The following is a 20,879-nucleotide window of genomic DNA, read 5'->3' on the forward strand; positions in this document are numbered from 1 at the left end:
TGCAAAAAGATAAAATTATCTCTTTGAAGCTCACGCTTTTGTTGCTGAAGTATTTGGCCTGACCTGTCTTTCCTGTCCACACGCAGCAAGCGAGCAAGAAAACCAAGTCTGGAAGATCTCTAAACGAGGAGTCCGGAGGGGAGGATGAGAATGACAAGAGGAAGAAAGGCACGTTTTTCTCTTGGTCAAGGAGTAAAAGCATCGGGAAGTCTCAAAAGAAAAGGGAGAATGGAGAGATCCAAAATGGTAACTATATATAATACCGCCAAGCTGCCAAAAAAAAAGTAATGGTCTAATGTCCACTAATGGAAACCTTTGGCAAAAGAAGCTGCCAGCAGTGGATCTTTCTTCCTCTACGGAAGCTTTTTCATAGTTTTGAAATTAAAGATATTGACTCTTATTGAAAAGTGAATAAATCCGGTCTTTTAGCTTCTTGGATGGGCATGCTATAGTGTTGGGCGGGCCTAGAGAGTCCAGACCCACGAGGGTTGAAAGGTACTCGAGTCCCGCACCCGGAGTTTTCATGGAATTCCAGCTAATGATCCAGATCTGGCACAGGTACTGACCGAGTCACCGGTGCGGCTGTAACTGTTCCCACAGCTGCTCATTAGCCTCATGTATATGCACTGCTTTCCCTGCCCACCGGCATCTGTGATTGGTTGCAGTCAGACACGGCCCCATGCTAAGTGACAACATAACTGATGCTTCCAATCACAGTCTCGGTCCTTAAGTCTATATCATACAGTAAAACTAAATAAAACTGGTGCAGGGTCCCCCATATTATTATACCCAACACAGGTAAAGCTTCAGGCTGCTGTCCCCAGTTGGCGCTTATCTTGGCTGTTTGTCAAAATAAGAGGAACCATGTGCAGCTTTTTTAAAAATTATTTAAATAAGTAATAAAAAAAAAAAAAAAAGCTTTCAACGTGCAGTCCCCCCCCCTCCCCAATTTTGCTACCTAACCAAGACAAAAGATAAATCCTGACTGTTGGGGGCTGGTATTCTCAGGCCGGGGAGACCCATGGTTATTGGGGACCCCCTGGGGTAAAAACAGCAGCCTGCAGCCGCCCAGAATTGCCACATCCATTAGGTGCGACAATGCCAACACTTTTTACCTGGCTCTTCCCGATTGCCCTGGTGTCTTGGCAGTTGGCGTAATAAGGGGTTAATCACAGCTCATAGCTGCCACTAAGCCCTAGATTAGTACTGGGAGGCATCTGAGATCCCCTATTACTAATCTGTAAGTGGAAAATAAACACAAACACTGAAAAAATCCTTGATTTGAAATAAAAGACAAAAAAAACATTCCTATAGGGGGGAGCAATCTGCGAGATTGAGACTGGCCGAACGAACAACGGACAGCTCATACTTGCAGTCTGAGCGAGCCTGCATTAAAGGGACAGACACGGCTAAGGACGTATATATATACGTCCTTGGTTGTGAAGCGGATAAACTTGATTCATTGAGGAAAACTCAAAGTAAATATATAAGAAAATCTTAGAACAATTAATATTAAACATTTATATGTTTTAAATATTTATATTCCTTATTTTTACACTCCTATGGAGCCTTGGCTTTTCATTTTGGAGGGGTCCAGTATACATCTTATTATGCAGAACTGTTCTTTATCCCTAGAAAACAGGAGGCAAAGCTTGTTACCTATCCACTTACATTTATTTTTTTTTTTTCCATCAACCTTTTTCCTGGCAGAATCCTCTATTATCAACGGGGCTCCCGGCAGGAGGCGAGAGTCGCAAGGTTCTGTCTCCTCTTCAGCGAGTCTTGAGATGATTAATTGTGGCAGTAATGGCAATGTGCTCGAGGTAAGGATCACATTAAAGTTGTAATTGTTTTACAAGACAAATTCTTATCGGCCGTCTTGACATCGCGCTCTGCCTTTGTAACCCTGCGTTGCTGATTATGCGCATATTAGCAGACGCCTGGCGCGCACGTCCCCTCGGGAGAACCCTAAACTTTACATAGCCGGATTAATTCCGAAAGAACTTGGACTTTAATCCATCCTTTCCGTTCTGGCTGCATCCTCAATGGCGGAGTCCAAAACTAATAGTTTGTGTATTTTGTCATCCAGTTTTTGACTTTTTTACCCTTTCTAGATATTCTAAATTGATAAAATGTATAAACCATATATTGTAAATTTAATATTCAGGCTCCAATCCTGCTCATTTCTAGTGTCAGAACTGGTTTTTACATTGACTTTCTGGGCTATAGATTTTTCTATTCATAATAATTAAAAAAAAAATATATAGGTCACTTCCTCCCACAAGTTCAAGCTACTCTGTCTCTCCTGCTTTTGCTATTGTTGTTGTGATTTCTTTGCAAGATGCTCTGTACCCGGAAAATTCATGTTGAGACTGGGGCCATGCGGGTTGAGGAGAGACTGGGGGCCATGCGGGTTGAGGAGAGACTGGGGGCCATGCGGGTTGAGGAGAGACTGGGGGCCATGCAGGTTGAGGAGAGACTGGGGGCCATGCGGGGAGGGGAGAGACTGGGGGCCATGCGGGGAGGGGAGAGACTGGGGGCCATGCGGGGAGGGGAGAGACTGGGGGCCATGCGGGGAGGGGAGAGACTGGGGGCCATGCGGGGAGGGGAGAGACTGGGGGCCATGCGGGGAGGGGAGAGACTGGGGGCCATGCGGGGAGGGGAGAGACTGGGGGCCATGCGGGGAGGGGAGAGACTGGGGGCCATGCGGGGAGGGGAGAGACTGGGGGCCATGCGGGGAGGGGAGAGACTGGGGGCCATGCGGGGAGGGGAGAGACTGGGGGCCATGCGGGGAGGGGAGAGACTGGGGGCCATGCGGGGAGGGGAGAGACTGGGGGCCATGCGGGGAGGGGAGAGACTGGGGGCCATGCGGGGAGGGGAGAGACTGGGGGCCATGCGGGGAGGGGAGAGACTGGGGGCCATGCGGGGAGGGGAGAGACTGGGGGCCATGCGGGGAGGGGAGAGACTGGGGGCCATGCGGGGAGGGGAGAGACTGGGGGCCATGCGGGGAGGGGAGAGACTGGGGGCCATGCGGGGAGGGGAGAGACTGGGGGCCATGCGGGGAGGGGAGAGACTGGGGGCCATGCGGGGAGGGGAGAGACTGGGGGCCATGCGGGGAGACTGGATCAGAGAAGCTATAACCTAACTTTTCAAAAGATGGAAATTGTTTCAAAAGCAGGAAAAGGAAGTAGCCTGATTTTGTCGGAGGCAGTGACCTGTAAACACTTTTTTTTTTTTTTTTTTATTTATTTATTTATTTTTTTTTTAGGTTTTGAAACATGTTTTTCTAGTATGTGTGGATGAGGTGAGAGGCAGTGACCTGTCCATATCTCCAGGTCCTCATCACATGCCATCCTGCCCTCCTGGTCACTGCTCTTACAAAATCAGATCACTCCTCTCCTGCTGCTTCCATCATTCTCATTTTCTAATTCCGTCACTGTCCACTCCCACTAACAATCTCTGTCTCTTATATACTCACTCCAATCCCTAAGACACGTCTTCATCTTTTCTAAATATTTATGAAATGGCCTCATCTCCATAGTAAGGTCACTGGCAACATTAGTACAAATCCATTTTGCAGGACCTGGTCCATCAGCCGCGTTGGTAAACTGCAGTCGTGGAACAGGAACCTGAGAACCAGCTCTTAAATGGCAGCTCTTCTTTGATTAATCAGCCTAGCCAGGCCGGCTAATCAAAAGGAGGAAGCAAGGATGCTTTCAGTAAGAGAGAAGTTCTCAGGGCTCCTCAGGAGCAGCCTCAGGTGACTGATATGGCCAATGCAAAAAATTACAAAAAAACCCCTAAAAGTTAAAATCACCCCCCTTTCACCCCATTGAAATTAAAGGGTTAAAAAAATAAAAAATATACACATGTGGTATCGCTGCGTTCAGAAATGCCCAATCTATCAAAATATAAAATCAATTAATCTGATTGGTAAACGGTGTAGTGGCAAAAAAAATTCCAAACGCCAAAATTTCGTTTTTTTGGTCGCCGCAAGTTTTGCACAAAATTCAATAACAGGCGATCAAAACGTAGAATCTGCGCAAAAATGGTATCATTAGAAACGTCAGCTCGAGGTGCAAAAAATAAGCAGTCACTGAGCCATAGAGCCCGAAAAATGAGAACACTACGGGTTTCGGAAAATGGCGCAAAACGTGCGCCACTTTTATTGGACAAACTTGTGATTTTTTTTTTTTTAACCCTTTAGATACAATAAACCTGTACCTGTTTGGTGTCTACAAGCTCGCACCAACCTGAGGCATCACACCCACACATCAGTTTTACCATATAGTGAACACGGTGAATACAATATCCCAAAAACTATTGTACGATCGCACTTTTTTGCAATTTTTCCGCACTTGGAATTTTGTTTGCCGTTTTCCAGTACACTATATGGTAAAACGTATGGTTTCTTTTAAAAGTACAACTCGTCCCGCAAAAAACAAGCCCTCATAGGGAAAGATTGACGGAAAAATAAAAAAGTTACGGCTCTCGGAAGAAGAGGAGCAAAAACGGAAAGTGCCCGGGGGCTGAAGGGGTTAAATGTTTTAAGGGAATTTGTCATCAGGTTTTTGCCACTTAATCTAAGAGCAGCATGATATAGGGGCAGAGACCCTGATTCCAGTGATATGACCTCCTGGTCTAGATTTTGTCACTTGATACATTCACAATTTTCTATGCTTTAGATTTTCAGAGGTGTGTGTGTGTGTGTGTGTGTGTATATATATATATGTATGTATGTATGTATGTGTGTGTGTGTGTGTGTGTGTGTGTATATGTATGTATGTATGTATGTATGTATGTATGTATGTATGTATGTATGTATATATATATATATATATATATATAATATATATATATATATATATATATATATATATATATATATATATATATATATATATATATATATATATATATATATATATATATATATATATAATGTATTCATGTGTGTGCGTGTATATATGTGTGTATATATATATATATATATCTCTGTCTCTATTATACACACACACACACTATTCTGTACGTCTATCGCCCAGGTTTGCACTTGGTGCACTGTACAGGTAACACCCCCCCCATCTTGAGATAGTAAGTGAGGCGCGTTGTCTGAATCCCCGGTTCTGCCGTCTGATCCTTTTATTACCTGTCATTTTTCTCTCCCTTCCAAAGTTTGAGTCGTCAAGAGTCTCTTCTTCGGAGAAATCCCCCAGGCACTGTTATATTACGATGCCAGACGGCTCATCCTGTGCCGTGGCCGTGAAGAGTGGCTTCTCCATTAAAGAAATCCTAAGCGGCCTCTGCGAGAAGCACGGCTTTAACATCGCCGCCGTGGACCTGTTCTTAGTTGGAGGCAACAAGGTATTGTATCATTTAAGAAATCATCAAGCAGATTTAATTTCAGAAGAAAAGAGACAATTTAAAGGGCTAGTCCCTCATTCAGGAGCGCAACGCTGCTTTGCCTTTTGGCTTCTTGAGATCATCAGAGGAACACAAGGGTGCTGAGCGTACACTCCTCGCCCAAGGAACTGGCCTTTTTGTAGCATACATGTACAGTGGGGGGAAAAAAAAAGTATTTAGTCAGCCCCCAATTGTACAAGTTCTCCCATTTATAAAGATGAGATTTGCCTGTAATCAACATCATGGGTGACCGCAACTATGAGAGACAAAATGAGAAAACATCCAGAAAATCACCGCGTATGATTTGGGGAGATTTTTTTTTTTTTTGCAAATTATGGTGGAAAATAAGTATTTGGTCAATAACAAAAGTTCATCTCAATATTTTGTTCTATATCCTTTGTTGGCAATGACAGAGGTCAAACGTTTTCTAGTCTTCACAAGGTTGGCGCACACTGTTGGTGGTATGTTGGCCCATTCCTCCATGCAGATCTCCTCTAGAGCAGTGATGTATTGGGCTTGTCACTGAGCAACACGGACGTTCAACTCCCTCCAAAGGTTTTCTATGGGGTTGAGATCTGGAGACTGGCTAGGCTACTCCAGGACCTTCATATGCTTATGAAGCCACTCCTTCATTGCCCTGGCGATGTACATGGGATCATTATCATGCTGAAAGACCCAGTCAAGTTCCATCGTCAATGCCCTTGCTGATGGAAGGAGGTTTGCACTCAAAATCTCACAATGCATAACCCCATTCATTCTTTCATGTACACTGATCAGTCATCCTGGTCCCTTTGCAGAGAAGCAGCCTCAACGTATGATGTTGCCACCCCCATGATTCACAGTAGGTATGGTGTTCTTTGGATGCAACTCAGCATTTTGTCTCCTCCAAACACTGAGTTGTGTTTCTACCAAACAGTTCTACTTTCGTTTCATCAGACCATATGACATTTTCCCAATACTCTTCTGGATAATCCAAATGCTCTCTAGCAAACTTCAGACGGGCCCGGACATGTAGTAGCAGGGGAACACTTCTGGCACTGTAGGATCTCCGTCCCTGGCGGCGTAGTGTGTTACTGATGGTAGCCTTTATTACAGTGGTCCCAGCTCTATGCAGGTCATTCACTAGGTCCTCCTGTGTGGTTCTGGGATTTTTTATCACCGTTCTTGTGATCATTTTGAGCCCACTTGGTGAGATCTTGTGTGGAGCCCCAGATCGAGGGAGATTATCAGTGGTCTTGTATATCTTCCGTTTTCTTATTATTGCTCCCACAGTTGATTTCATCACACCAAGCTGCTTGCCTATTGCATATTCAGTCTTCCCAGCCTGGTGCAAGGCTACAATTTTGTTTCTGGTGTCCTTCGACAGCTCTTTAGTCTTCACCATAGTGGAGTGACTGTTTTGAGGTTGTGGACAAGTGTCTTTTATACTGATAACAAGTTCAAACAGGAGCCATTACTACAGGTAATGAGTGGAGGACAGAGGAGCCTCTTAAAGAAGAAGTTACAGGTCTGTGAGAGCCAGAAATCTTGCATGTTTTTAGATGACTAAATACTTTATTTTCCACCATAATTTGCAAAAAAAAAAATCTTGCCAAATCAGACGCGGTGATTTTCTGGATTTGTTTTCTCATTTTGTCTCTCATAGTTGTGGTCACCTATGATGTCAATTACAGGCAAATCTCATCTTTTTAAGCGGGAGAACTTGCAGAATTGGTGACCGACTAAATATTTTTTTTCTTTATCGTTCCTATGGGAGACCCAGACATTGGGTGTATAGCTTCTGCCTCCGGAGGACACACAAAGTACTACACTAAAAAGTGTAGCTCCTCCCTCTGGGCTTATACACCCCCTGGAGAACCAGATCTAACCAGTTTATCGCTTTGTGTTCAGGAGGTCATACATCCACACATGCATTCTCATCTGATTTTTCATTTTTGGAAAGAGTTTGAAGAAAAGCGGGTCTAAGCCTGGACCCCCGGCATGTCCCTTCTCACCCCACTGTGTCGGCGGTGCTGTTAAGGTTGATTCCCAGGCTGGAGCCTTACATGCCGTGCTCCGTCACCATCCCTCCGGGGCTCTGGCTTGAAGTGGGAGCCAGCACTGTTCTCCATGCTTGGCATGAGACCGGTCTCCATCCACAGCCCTTCAGGACCCTGCTGGACCGGAGCACTCATCCCCCAGGGACTTGGAACCCTGCGTCTCAGCAAGCTAAGTACCTGAGACGGTTATATATGGGGGTCCCTTGTACTTTATTGTTGTGGGAGAGTGTGCTGAGTGATTTTTCTGACATTTCCGACTGTCGCCTGAGAACCGCGCCGATGGTGCCTGCGCGTCGGCCGCACTGCTCAAGTTTAGACCCCGGCTTCGCCGGAGGCCTACTTTCGGTTTCACTGCCCTCGCATGTCATTCATGCAGAGGGACAGCGCGGCTCCGCCCAGCGGCCGTTCTACAAAGGGGAGAGACACTCCTCACTGAGTACATGTCTCCTCCCCTGTGAATCTCTTTGGCCCTCCAGATCCCGCTCTCAGAGTGAGTCCCGCCCCCTCTCTTCACTCCGGTGGCCATTTTCTCAGCGTTTTTCCCTGCGATCACCACTGGTCTGCAGCATCCCTGCTGAGGTGCTTGGGGGTCCGGGCTTCGGGATCTGGAGGGCACACAACACCGCTCCAGCGGTCTGTTAAGCCACAACCTCTGGTTGTGGACCTTCTGTATAAACTCTCTGGGGGTCATTCTGGCAGAGCCCTCACTCCAGCAGCATGTCACACACGAGGAGCAAGGCTCCAAAGCTGTTTTCAGTATGCACTGCATGTAGGCTCCTACTGCCGGAACCGAGCACCATCCACATTGTGATGCCTGCTCTAACCTGACGTTGCCTCAGCCTGAAATCGCACCCCCAGGGGTCTCTCAGGCTGCTCCGGCTCCTGTGGCTGAACCCCCGGCTTGGGTAGAATCCTTAACCAGGTCTATCTCCCAGTCTTTTGCTGACTCCATGGGACATCTGTCCAGGACTTTGCTGAGCATGCATCAGCCCCCTTCACAGGGTGCCTCTGCTGCTAGGTCTCTCTCAGGACCGGAGCTCACAGAGGATTCATCATCTGGTCCCAGGCCCCGTCCTTCTAAAAAGAGACGCAGGGCTCCCTCTCCTTCGTCCCGCGGCTCGGTTTCAGAAGCTGACTCGCAGGATGAGGAAGATGCCTTTACTGGGGGCTCGGAGACTGCCTCCATGTGCCCCATTGGTCTGTCCGAAAGTGACTCAGATGTTAGTGATTTGATTGCGTCCATTAATTCTGTACTGGATCTCAATCCGCCAGTATCAGAGGAGCAACCCTCTCTGGCAGAAAAGCACCAGTTTACCTCGCCTAAGAGGACAAAGAGTGTGTTCTTTAACCACTCCAGTTTTCAGGCCGCTGTGACCAAGCCCAGGGCCTGCCCTGACAAACGCTTCCCTAAGCGTGGTTCTGATGACCGTTTTCCCTTTCCACCTGAGGTGGTCAAGGAGTGGGCTCATTCGCCAAAGGTAGACCCCCCGGTGTCTAGACTCTCAGCCCGGACAGTTGTATCAGTGGCTGATGGCACCTCGCTTAAGGATTCCACTGACCGCCAGGTTGACCTTCTGGCCAAATCCGTATATGAGGCGGCAGGGGCCTCGTTCGCCCCGACTTTTGCAGCAGTGTGGGCTCTCAAAGCCATCTCTGCTTCCCTAGAGGAGATGCATTCCCTCACTAAGGAATCTATGCCTGAGATGGTTACCTTAACTTCCCAAGCTTCAGCTTTTTCATCCTATGCCATGTCTGCTATGCTGGAGGCTTCTCACCGCACTGCGGTGGCTTCGGCTAATTCCCTCGCTATCCGCAGGATCTTGTGGCTTCGAGAGTGGAAGGCAGATGCTTCTTCTAAGAAGTACCTTGCGGGGCTCCCTTTTGCTGGGTCCCGGCTGTTCGGAGAACAGCTGGATGAAATTATTAAGGAAGCTACTGGCGGGAAGAGTACTTCCATGCCACAAACCAAAACCAAGAAACCTGTCCAGGGTAGGAATCAGTCGAGGTTTCGTTCCTTTCGTTCCTCCAACTGGTCGTCCTCTAAGCCCTCGGCCTCGTCCACTAACACTGCCAAGGACCAAAAATCCAGCTGGCGCACAAAAGCGCGTCCACAGAAGACCGCAGGTGCTGCTGCCATTAAGGCAGCCTCCTCTTGACTATCTGTCCGCGCCAGCAACGTCCTTAGTCGGTGGCAAGCTCTCCCACTTTGGCGACGTGTGGTTTCAACACGTCTCCGATCAGTGGGTGCGGGATATCATCTCCCACGGCTACAGGATAGAATTCTCTTCCAGCCCGCCAAACAGATTTTTTCTGTCCACTCCCCCCTGCTCCAAGGCCGCCGCCTTCTCTCAGGCCGTGCCATCCTTGCAGGCCAACGGAGTAATTGTACTGGTTCCCGCCCGGGAACGGTTCAGAGGTTTCTACTCAAATCTCTTCCTAGTCCCCAAAAAGGACAGTTCCTTCCGGCCCATCCTGGATCTCAAGCTTCTCAACAAGCATGTTCAGGTGCGGCATTTTCGCATGGAGTCTCTGCGGTCAGTCATTGCATCAATGACCCAAGGGGATTTCCTAGCATCCATCGACATCAGAGATGCCTATCTGCATGTGCCAATTGCAGTTTCACACCAGCGTTGGCTACGTTTTGCAATCGGAGAGGAACATTTCCAATTCGTGGCTTTCCCCTTCGGGTTAGCCACGGCCCCTCGAGTATTCACCAAGGTCATGGCAGCAGTGGTTGCGGTTCTGCACCTACAGGGGTTGGTAGTGATTCCTTACCTGGACGACCTTCTAATCAAGGCTTCATCCAGCGCAGACTGTCAGCGGAGTGTCTCGCTCACTCTTGCCACTCTAGCCCAATTCGGGTGGATTGTCAATCTTCCCAAATCCTCTCTGACTCCGACCCAGAGTCTCACGTACTTAGGGATGCAGTTCGAGACTTTGCCGGCACTTGTGAAGTTGCCCTTAGTCAAACAGCAGTCCCTCCAACTGGCGGTCCGCGCTCTGCTGAGGCCCCGCCGTTATTCCATCAGGCACCTGATGCAGGTGCTGGGTCATATGGTGGCGTCAATAGAGGCTGTTCCCTTTGCCCAGTTCCATCTGCGGTCACTGCAGCTGGATATTCTCCACTGTTGGGACAAGCGGCCTTCCTCCTTGCACAGGTTAGTGGCTCTGTCGCCACAGACCAGGAGCTCTCTTCAGTGGTGGCTTCGGCCCCTCTCTCTGTCTCAGGGGCGCTCCTTCCTGACCCCGTCCTGGGTGATTCTCACCACGGATGCCAGTCTGTCCGGCTGGGGAGCGGTATGTCTCCACCACCGAGCGCAGGGCACTTGGACTCCGTCCGAGTCAGCCCTCTCGATCAATGTGCTGGAAACCAGAGCTGTGCTTCTAGCTCTCCTAGCCTTTCACCACCTGTTGGCGGGCAGGCACATCCGAGTCCAGTCAGACAACGCGACAGCAGTTGCCTACATCAATCACCAAGTCGGGACACGCAGCCGCCTGGCAATGTTGGAGGTACAACGCATCTTTCAATGGGCGGAGGACTCCAAGTCCACCATATCCGCAGTCCACATCCCAGGCGTGGAAAACTGGGAAGCAGATTATCTCAGCCGTCAAACCGTGGACAGTGGCGAGTGGTCCCTGCATCCGGCAGTGTTTCAGTCAATCTGCCGCAAATGGGGCACTCCGGACGTGGACCTAATGGCATCCCGTCACAACAACAAGGTTCCGGTTTACGTGGCTCGCTCCCACGATCCTCAGGCCTTCGCCGCGGACGCTCTGGTTCAAGACTGGTCCCAGTTTCGTCTGTCCTACGTGTTTCCCCCTCTAGCTCTCTTGCCCAGAGTTCTGCGCAAGATCAGAATGGAGGGCCGTCGAGTCATTCTCATTGCTCCGGACTGGCCCAGGCGAGCTTGGTACCCAGACCTGCTCCATCTGTCCATAGAGGTGCCGTGGCATCTTCCGGACCGTCCAGACCTTCTCTCACAAGGTCAGTTTTTACGCCAGAATTCTGCGGCTCTCAGATTGACGGCGTGGCTCTTGAGTCCTGGATCTTGACGGCTTCTGGTATCCCTCCTGAAGTCATCTCCACTATGACTCGGGCCCGTAAGTCTTCCTCTGCCAAGATCTATCACAGGACTTGGAAGATTTTCCTGTCCTGGTGTCGCTCTTCCGGCCATTCTCCTTGGACTTTTTCCTTGCCGATCCTTCTGTCTTTTCTACAGTCCGGTCTGCAGCTGGGATAGTCCCTCAACTCTCTCAAGGGACAAGTCTCGGCTCTGTCAGTGCTGTTCCAGCGGCGTATCGCCCGGCTGGCTCAGGTCTGCACCTTCATGCAAGGCGCATCTTACATCATTCCGCCTTACCGGCGGCCCTTGGATCCCTGGGACCTCAATTTGGTTCTCACGGCTTTGCAGAAACCCCCCTTTGAACCTCTCAGGGAGGTTTCTTTGTTTCGTCTTTCACAGAAAGTGGTCTTTCTAGTAGCTATAACTTCCCTCAGGAGAGTCTCTGATTTAGCTGCGCTCTCTTCGGAGTCACCTTTTTTGTTTTTTCATCAAGACAAGGTGGTTCTCCGTCCGACTCCGGACTTTCTCCCTAAGGTGGTTTCCCCTTTCCACCTTAACCAGGACATTACCCTTCCTTCCTTTTGTCCGGCTCCTGTTCATCGCTTTGAAAAAGCGTTGCATACTCTGGATCTGGTGCGAGCACTCCGGATCTATGTGTCTTGCACCGCTGCTCTTAGGCGGTGCACCTCTCTTTTTGTGCTAACCACAGGTCGGCGTAAGGGCCTCTCTGCTTCTAAGCCGACCTTAGCCCGTTGGATCAGGTCCACCATTTTGGAGGCCTACCTGTGTTCTCAGGTGCCTCCCCTGCCGGGGATCAAGGCACACTCGACCAGAGCTGTCTGTGCCTTTTGGGTTTTCAGGCACCAGGCTACGGCTCTGCAAGTCTGTCAGGCTGCCACTTGGACTAGCCTGCATACCTTTTCAAAGCACTACCAAGTGCATGCTCATGCTTCGGCAGATGCGAGCTTGGGCAGACGCATCCTTCAGGCGGCTGCCACCCACTTGTGAAGTTAGGCTCCGCCTACTTCTCAGTTGTTCTGTTTATTCCCACCCATGGACTGCTTTGAGACGTCCCAATGTCTGGGTCTCCCATAGGAACGATAAAGAAAAAGAGAATTTTGTTTACTTACCGTAAATTCTTTTTCTTATAGTTCCGTATTGGGAGACCCAGCTCCCTCCCTGTTGCCTGTTGGCAGTTTCTTGTTCCGCGTGTTATCACCGGCTGTTGTCGTGGACAGAGGCTCCGGTTGTTCTGGTTCTTGCTCTGTTTTTACTTGTGGGTGGCTATTCTCCTTCAGCTTTTGCACTAAACTGGTTAGATCTGGTTCTCCAGAGGGTGTATAAGCTCAGAGGGAGGAGCTACACTTTTGAGTGTAGTACTTTGTGTGTCCTCCGGAGGCAGAAGCTATACACCCAATGTCTGGGTCTCCCAATACGGAACTATAAGAAAAAGAATTTACGGTAAGTAAACAAAATTCTTTTTTTTTTTTTTTTTTTCCCTACTGTATGTGGAGGGTTTCTAAATTGTTTGGGGCAGATTAGGGGAGATTAAATGTTTGTACCCAGCTGGTAAATATAACATGTTGCCAGATTTAGGGTTTAAAAAAACAAAACAAAACCCAGAACTGTTGAAAAAGCAAATATACGCGCAAAACGGCCACCTTTTGTCCCAACGTTCTACTCACCCCATCCCTGCGTATCCCTAATGTGGAAGAATTAAACGATTTTATACTACTTATGGTGAGCGCCACTCTACTTAATTTGTCTTTTGATATATAGGGTTTCACATTGGGCAAGGATAAGGTTTGCTACCCTTGCCCTGTGTCTAAAATTCCATGGTCAGGCCAAAGTGGCTTTTTTTAAAGGGGTCGTCCACTACTTTTACACTGATAGCCGATCTGTCGGATAGGTCATCAATGTCTGATCGACCGGGGTCTGACTCCTGGCACCCCTGACGATCAGCTGGCGGGATCTTCTACGTCAACTGATTGTGGGCGGGTACTGCACATCCGCCTCCTATTGATTTGAATGGGAAGCGGTGTGCAGTACCCGGCCACTATCAGAAGACTGTGCAGCTCCGGAACTGAGCATTTGTGGCTGCCGGTGGCGGCACCGAGAACTGCTGATCGGCAGGGGTACCAGGTCGATCAGACATTGATAACCTATTCTAAGGATGAACCATCAGTGTAAAAGTAGTGGACAACCCCTTTAAGTTCTATCTAGAACCCTGGGCACATGCCCCGGTAGCCCTTTCTCCAGTCATTTCCTGACTCCTCTGCCCTGCGGAGCCGCTACATGTGCATCCGCTTTAACCCATACAGCAGGGAAGCTTCTACCTTGTTAGACTGTGTGCACATGGTAGGTTTTTACCACTTTTTTTTCTCATTTTTTTTTTCTTGTAGATTTTCACCAATCTGCAAGAATAACCTTACACCAGCAAAGAAGTGTTGTGCACACTTTTAAGGATTTTTTTTCCTTGCAGATTTTGTTGCAGAAAAAAAACCTGCAGCACTTAATTTTTTTTTTTTTTTCTGTGTTTTTTTTTTTTTTTTTTTTTTTTTTTGGAAAAGAGTCAATGCACGTTTTAGCCGCAGCCTCTTTGCTGCTAGCACATGCAGATTGTCTGCAAGCAAATCTGCAATGTGTGCACCTAGCCTTACAGAGCTGAAACACCCCCCCCCCCCCATCCTCCTCCAGTACCCGCCTGCAGCCTGTGTTGTGCGCCCGCCGGCCCTCCTCAATGTGTAATTCATCGTATGTTTCTGTTTATTTTGTCTCCGCCTGTAATGAAGCCTCTCGTCCTGAGCCAAGACAGCAGCATTCTGGAGTCCCGGGATCTAAGAATAGAAAAACGGACTTTATTTCGGTAAGAGAAACAAAATTAATCTAGCAAATGTAAATCTGGGCTGCGGAGACGTTTTTCCACTCGGACCCTCCTGGCAGCGACGCTTCCTTTACCGTTATTTTGTATAATAAATGTTCACTCCGGATCGCTCGGGTCTGTGGTCTCCAACTTCGAAACTAACAACCTCCCTGGGACTACGGCTACAATGTATCATTCACAGTGTGCAGCGAGGACGGGATTATGTAGGGAACAGTAACACATCATAAAAAAAAAACAAAAATGTCCTTTTTAAAGCAAAATCTTTTAATTTTCCATTTAACTATTTTTATAGTGCTTTTTAACAATTTAAAGCGCAGCTCAACAAAAGAAAAATAAAATATCACCCGAAAGCAAAACTAACCTGTGAGGTCCAGGGCTCAATATCCAAGAGAAGGGATCAATGTATGGTCTAATAATAAAGCTCATCATAGGACATTTAGTATAAATTCATAGAAAAAACTCACCAAAAATAAAGCCAAACCATAAACTGGTCAGATAGTAGCACAAGCACATGCAAGATGCATACGGTCCCCCCATGATAAAGGTTAAAAGATCACAGGTGCAGGATGTCTTTAAAACAACCACCCCCAGCCTATTACCACAGGAGGGGGAGGTTGCTGGCAAAATAACTGCACACAAAGATCTAATATAGGGCGTCAGTCACACAGACTTGTGCAATGCACAGTGCCCAGGCAAAGCCTATTGATCACGCCCTTCTATTAGATCAGGCGGGCTGCCCAGCACCGAGGTGCACTGGCACAGTGGACAGACATCCCAGGAGACCGGCTGCATCCTGCAAAACTGTGCGATAATGAATGATAAAATTGATAAGTAACATTTTATTTTTTTCCTTCTTGCTATTTAGATTGGACCTTGTACCAATTAATCGGTCAGTTGGACTGAAAGCCAAACCAACAAAGCCTGTAACCGAGGTCCTGCGTCCGGTGGTGGCAAAATATGGGCTGAATCTTGGCGAGCTGGTGGCACGACTTGTAAGTGCGCCAATACTTCTATCTTTTTGTATAAAAGATCAATAAAGTGTGTGTGTGTGTATTTATATAATATATAAATATATATTCTAATATACAGTGTGTCCACCCATATCCTGTCCACCGGCATTAAGTTGAGAACGGCAGCAGCTATAGGCATAGAAGTGGTGTCTAGGTATAGTAAAGTAGCCATGCGCTACGCAATGAAACCACCTATAGCGCCACCTGGTGGAAAACAACAGAGTTAACATTTTTATTTCGAAAATGGAACGAGATACAGAAATAAAGTGAATTACAAAGTTGTAGGGCATCATCAATTCAATACGAATCGTTCTCAAGTTAATGGCGGTGGACAGGATATGGGTGGACACATTGTATGTGTGTGTAATATATATAACATTATATATTACATTTATATATACAACATATATATTATATATAATATTTATATATATTATATAAGTGTGTGTGTGTGTGTGTGTGTGTGTGTATATAATACATATATTATAAAATATATAAGTGTGTGTGTGTGTGTGTGTGTGTGTGTGTGTATAATATAAATAAATAAACAAATAAATATATATATACATGTGTGTGTATGTATGTGTATGTGTATATGTATATGTATATATATATATATTATATCTCTCACTATGAAGAAAAAGACATGGATCGCACATCCCAAAAATACAATGATCTAAAGCCGCTAGGCAAAAAATTAAATAGATAATGAAGTTCTTTTGTTACCATTCTGATCAGATTGTATTAAGCCCACTGCCACGTCACGGCAAACCTCTTGAGTGGGTCCCTAACCTGACCCTTTTTGTGCGGCACTGTGCACTGACCACCGCCGCAGCGACAAAGCGCCAGCAGGGCGGGCGACCTGGTGCCTCACAGCACCCATGCTGCAAGGCGAAGCCCCCAAGGCTCCAGGCCGCGCCGCCCCACTGACACGACACCACCACAACAGCAGCCACCACACAGCACCAGCACACAGTGAGAGGAGCTGTGCACTCACCTCCCACTGGCTCCCATATGTGGACTGGGAGCAAAAAGAAGGCTGACCCCTCTTGCAGTCTCCTGCTGATTAAAATCACCTGTGCCAAATGGGGGGAGTGCAGATTTATTTTTGCTGCAATTGTATTAGTAAATTCTGTATTGCAGATTAAAGGGTAACCTCTTCATTTTCATTTCATAAATCGATAGTACACATGAGATGTATTACAAAGCTGCTTATTTTTATTGGTAAAATCGATTTTTTTAATTTTTTCTTCTCCTGTACTGATCTTTCACAATCGATTAATATGTAACATCTGTATTCAATGAAGACAGATTTCCCCATTACTGAGAGAGGAGATGACAGTTGGTGCTTTTAAGATTCAATGGAGAGGGGAGATGCTAGAGGCCGACAGACATCTTGCTGCAAGTTCTCCTGAAACGATGGTGCTTATAACGTTCTATGGAGAACTGTAACTGTCATTTCAGTAGACCTTGCAGCTGAATGTCTGAACCTATACCTCTTCCTTCTCCATTTAATCTTCGGAGATAGCAGTTGGTTCTTCTAATATCATATGGAGGGGGAGGAGCTAGAAGATTAAACATTCTGCTGCAAGTTCTGCTGAAACGACAGTGCTCATAACGTTCTATGGAGAACTGTAACTGTCATATCTGGCGAACTTGCCGCATGTTTGAGTCTTTAACTCCTCCCTCTTACACTGAATCTTAGAAGCATCTATTGCCATATCTTAAGATTCTATAGAGGGGGAGGAGCTATAGGCTGAGACATTCTGCTGCAAGTTCACCTGAAACAACTGGTCATAATGTTCTATGGAGAACTGTAACGCTCATTTCAGGAGAACTTGCAGCAGAATGTCTGAGCCTCTAGCTCCTCCCTCTCCATTGAATTTATGGAGGGGGAGATCTATAGGTTCAGACACCCTGCTGCAAGTTCTCCTGAAATAACAGTGCTCATAACGGTCTATGGAGAACTGTAACTTCAGGAGAACTTGCATCCGAATCTTTGAGTCTATAGCTCCTTACTCTCAACCGAAGAATCAACTGCGCTATCCTATGATTCACTTGAGAAGGAGTTATAGGCTCAGACATTCGGCTACAAGTTCTCCTGAAACAGTGCTCATAATGTTCTATAGAGAACTGTAACTGTAATTTCTGGTGAACTTGCCGCATGTTTGAGTCTATAGCTCTTCCCTCTACACTGAATCTTAGGAGATGGCAGTTGGTGCTTCTAAGATTCTATGGAAGGGGAGGAGCTATAGGCTCAGACATTTGGCTGCAAGTTCTCCTGAAACAACAATGCTCATAACATTCTATGGAGGAGAACTGCAACTGTCGTTTCAGGAGCACATGCAGCAGATTGTCTGAGCCTCAAGCTCCTGCTCTTCCTCCTCCATTGAAAATTAAAAGCACCAACTGCCATCTCCTATCTTAGTAATTGGAAAGTCTGTATTCACTGATGACATACCTGTGAATTGGGAATTTTGAGACTCCAGGACGAGAAAGAAGCAAACTTCTCTTATAAGACATATTACGAAGTTTCATATTTTAACATGTACTATTGATTTATGACAAAAAAAATTAAATGAAAGAACCCTAAAAATAATTGTATATATGAATAAATATAGCAATAATAATGTATTAATGTCACTGTTGCTTGCAGAGCGGGGACCAGGAGCCCTTAGATTTGGGGGTCCCTATCTCTACCCTGGATGGACAGAGGGTTGTGTTGGAAGAGAAGGAGAATTCCAGGACGAAGGGTAAGTCCAGGTTTGTTATACTAGCTGTACTACCTGGCTTCGCCCGGGTTAATAACTGCTGTTAAAATAGAATGTATTAACAAAAATTTATTCTGCACACAAACACCACAAAACAAATAGATAGAAATGGAATTATAATGTCTGTCTCCCCCTCTGTATATATCTCTCTGTCTCTCTCTATCTCTTTGTCAGTCAAAGACAGACAGGGAAAGTGACAGACAGACGGAGAAAGAGACAGTCAAAGACACAGGGAAAGAGACACAGTCTCTGTCTCTTTCTCCGTCTGTCTGTCACTTTCCCTGTCTGTCTCTTTCCCTCTTTCCCTTTCTTTCCCTCTCTTAACCTGTCTCTCTCTTTCCCTCTCTTTCCCTGTCTGTCTGTTTCCCTGTGTCTGTCTCTTTGTGTCTGTCTCTTACCCTGTCTATGTCTGTCTCTTACCCTGTCTATGTCTGTCTCTTTCCCTGGCTGCATTGTGACATGCCAATATTCCATATATGGGCGTGGCTGCGCATTCTTCTGAAGTTCTGGCTGCACTGTGGCTCTCAGCTCCTTTCGCTGTAATGGAGGCAGGTTTTTTGGTGAATAACTGTAAAGCGCGGGGTTAAAATTTTCCCTCAAAACATAGCCTATGACGCTCTCGGGGGTCCAGAAGTGTGAGTGTGCAAAATTTTGTGGCTGTAGCTGCGACGGTGCAGATGTCAATCCCGGATATATATGGATATATATATATAATTATCCGGGATTGGCATCTGCACCGTCGCAGCTAAATTTTAGCCAGAACTTCAGAAGAATGCGCAGCCACGCCCATGTATGGAATGTTGGCATGTCACAATGCAGCCAGGGAAGGAGACAGACATAGACAGGGTAAGAGACAGACTGACAGGGAAAGTGACAGACAGACGGAGAAAGAGACAGACAAAGAGATAGAGATAATATATATATATAATATATATCCATACATATTAGATAAAGATGCTGATTCCCTCCCCCCCCCCCCCCCCTCCCGCTTTTTGGCAGTAATAAGGCAAAGTCGGCTAATTTGGAACATTCTTTTATTTTCTGTCAAATGCTTAACACAATATTTCTATAAATCGTCCGCTGTGTATGCTTTTCTCCTATTCTGGAGACTGACACAAGAGTAATTTTCGTGAAAATCCGATGCACTAAAACCACATTTCCACACCTCGGTGTCATTTATGATCTCCGCACTTTTTTGGCCTCTGCTGTGAATAGTCGCTTTATGTTGTACGGAGCTGAATTATGTTTTAGTTAAAGTCTCGGATTGTATCGTTATTTCATTGCAGACAAGTCCAAGAACCCAATAATGAAATCGACCCCCGCGCTGACTAGCTCCAGGAGTAATAATTCCATGGTAATTACACCATTGATCTCAATATTATGTTAATGATCCCTAAGAGATTTCCATTTTTGCGCTACTTTTTCATTTTGCAGATGTGTTTTTTACCTCTTTTATTACATTTTGCTGTATAAATCTACAGTACATAATGCATAAAGTTATTTTAGCTTTAGATGTGAATAGACAAGTAAAGGCCAGATTCTCCGATTTGCCAGAAGCGAATGTGACGTGAGAGCTCACATGGGTTTTCAATGTGTTTTCCCATTATTTCAATGGCAAAATAGGCAGACGTTGAATGTGATTGGAGGAAGATGCCAAGAAAAATACAATGTAGATAGGAAATAAGATGTTTGGATGTTCTACACAGCCGTTTGTATGTAAGGGACCTGGATGACCCTTGGGTCAACTTTGGAGATGAGCGCTGCTCTGGATCAGCGTTTTTGTTCACCATAGCGGATGTTCATTTCTGACCCCGACATCCTTGGTGCCTTGAGGCTTACTAGACCCTGTAATGATCTGCATCTTGGGGACATGTAAGCATCACAAGTGCCCAAAAGTGAAGACCGGCTGCCATGGAGGACCAGCCGGGACACCAGATCGAATTGCTCATCTCTAATAATTCCCAACCCTCTCACACCGTCTTTTAGAGAGGAACATCCTACACAGGTTCCTAAAAACAAAAGATAAGGGACCATCCGTGGTTGGATTGTCCTTTTCCATAGGAACCTTGGTAGCTACATAGTATGTCTCCATAGCAAGGGGGTAGGTTCCTAAAAACAAAGGAGAAGGACCATCCGTGCCTCTATAGTAGGAGTCTCCAACCTATAGCTCGGGAGCCAAATGTGACTCTTGGGCCCGTGATGTGGGGATCGCGGCTGTCTTCCAGATTGGTGATATTTTGGAGTAGCCCCACATAGAAAAGCAAATCTGATTGGGGGGTAAAGTAAAAACCCCTAGCTCTTGGCATACTACTACTGTGTTATTTCTGTGGAAAAGCTTTGGGTGTCACTGTACTGGAATTGAGGGCTCTGGGTGTTACTACTGTGAGGTGGTGGGAGCTGGATGGGGCTCGTGAGCCTCTCTCTGAGCTGGATGGGGCTCGTGAGCCTCTCTCTGAGCTGGATGGGGCTTGCGAGCCTCTCTCTGAGCTGGATGGGGCTCGCGAGCCTCTCTCTGAGCTGGATGGGGCTTGCGAGCCTCTCTCTGAGCTGGATGGGGCTTGCGAGCCTCTCTCTGAGCTGGATGGGGCTTGCGAGCCTCTCTCTGAGCTGGATGGGGCTTGCGAGCCTCTCTCTGAGCTGGATGGGGCTCGCGAGCCTCTCTGAGCTGGATGGGGCTCGCGAGCCTCTCTCTGAGCTGGATTGGGCTC

General features: G+C 46.8%; 1 protein-coding gene across 1 annotated transcript in view; it reads left to right on the forward strand.

Annotated features, from left to right (window-relative positions):
• Window positions 1-20,879, forward strand: part of RGS12 (regulator of G protein signaling 12) — a 313,463-nt gene that overhangs the window by 256,899 nt on the left and 35,685 nt on the right. Inside the window, exons 9-15 of the mRNA XM_075346841.1 lie at window positions 87-246; window positions 1,711-1,823; window positions 5,176-5,364; window positions 14,299-14,372; window positions 15,256-15,382; window positions 18,057-18,153; window positions 19,458-19,525. Of these exons, the coding sequence (XP_075202956.1) occupies window positions 87-246; window positions 1,711-1,823; window positions 5,176-5,364; window positions 14,299-14,372; window positions 15,256-15,382; window positions 18,057-18,153; window positions 19,458-19,525 (828 nt within the window). The remainder of the gene's footprint in view (window positions 1-86; window positions 247-1,710; window positions 1,824-5,175; window positions 5,365-14,298; window positions 14,373-15,255; window positions 15,383-18,056; window positions 18,154-19,457; window positions 19,526-20,879) is intronic.

Source organism: Anomaloglossus baeobatrachus, chromosome 1 (assembly GCF_048569485.1).
Source record: "Anomaloglossus baeobatrachus isolate aAnoBae1 chromosome 1, aAnoBae1.hap1, whole genome shotgun sequence".
Classification (NCBI taxonomy): Eukaryota; Metazoa; Chordata; class Amphibia; order Anura; family Aromobatidae; genus Anomaloglossus; species Anomaloglossus baeobatrachus.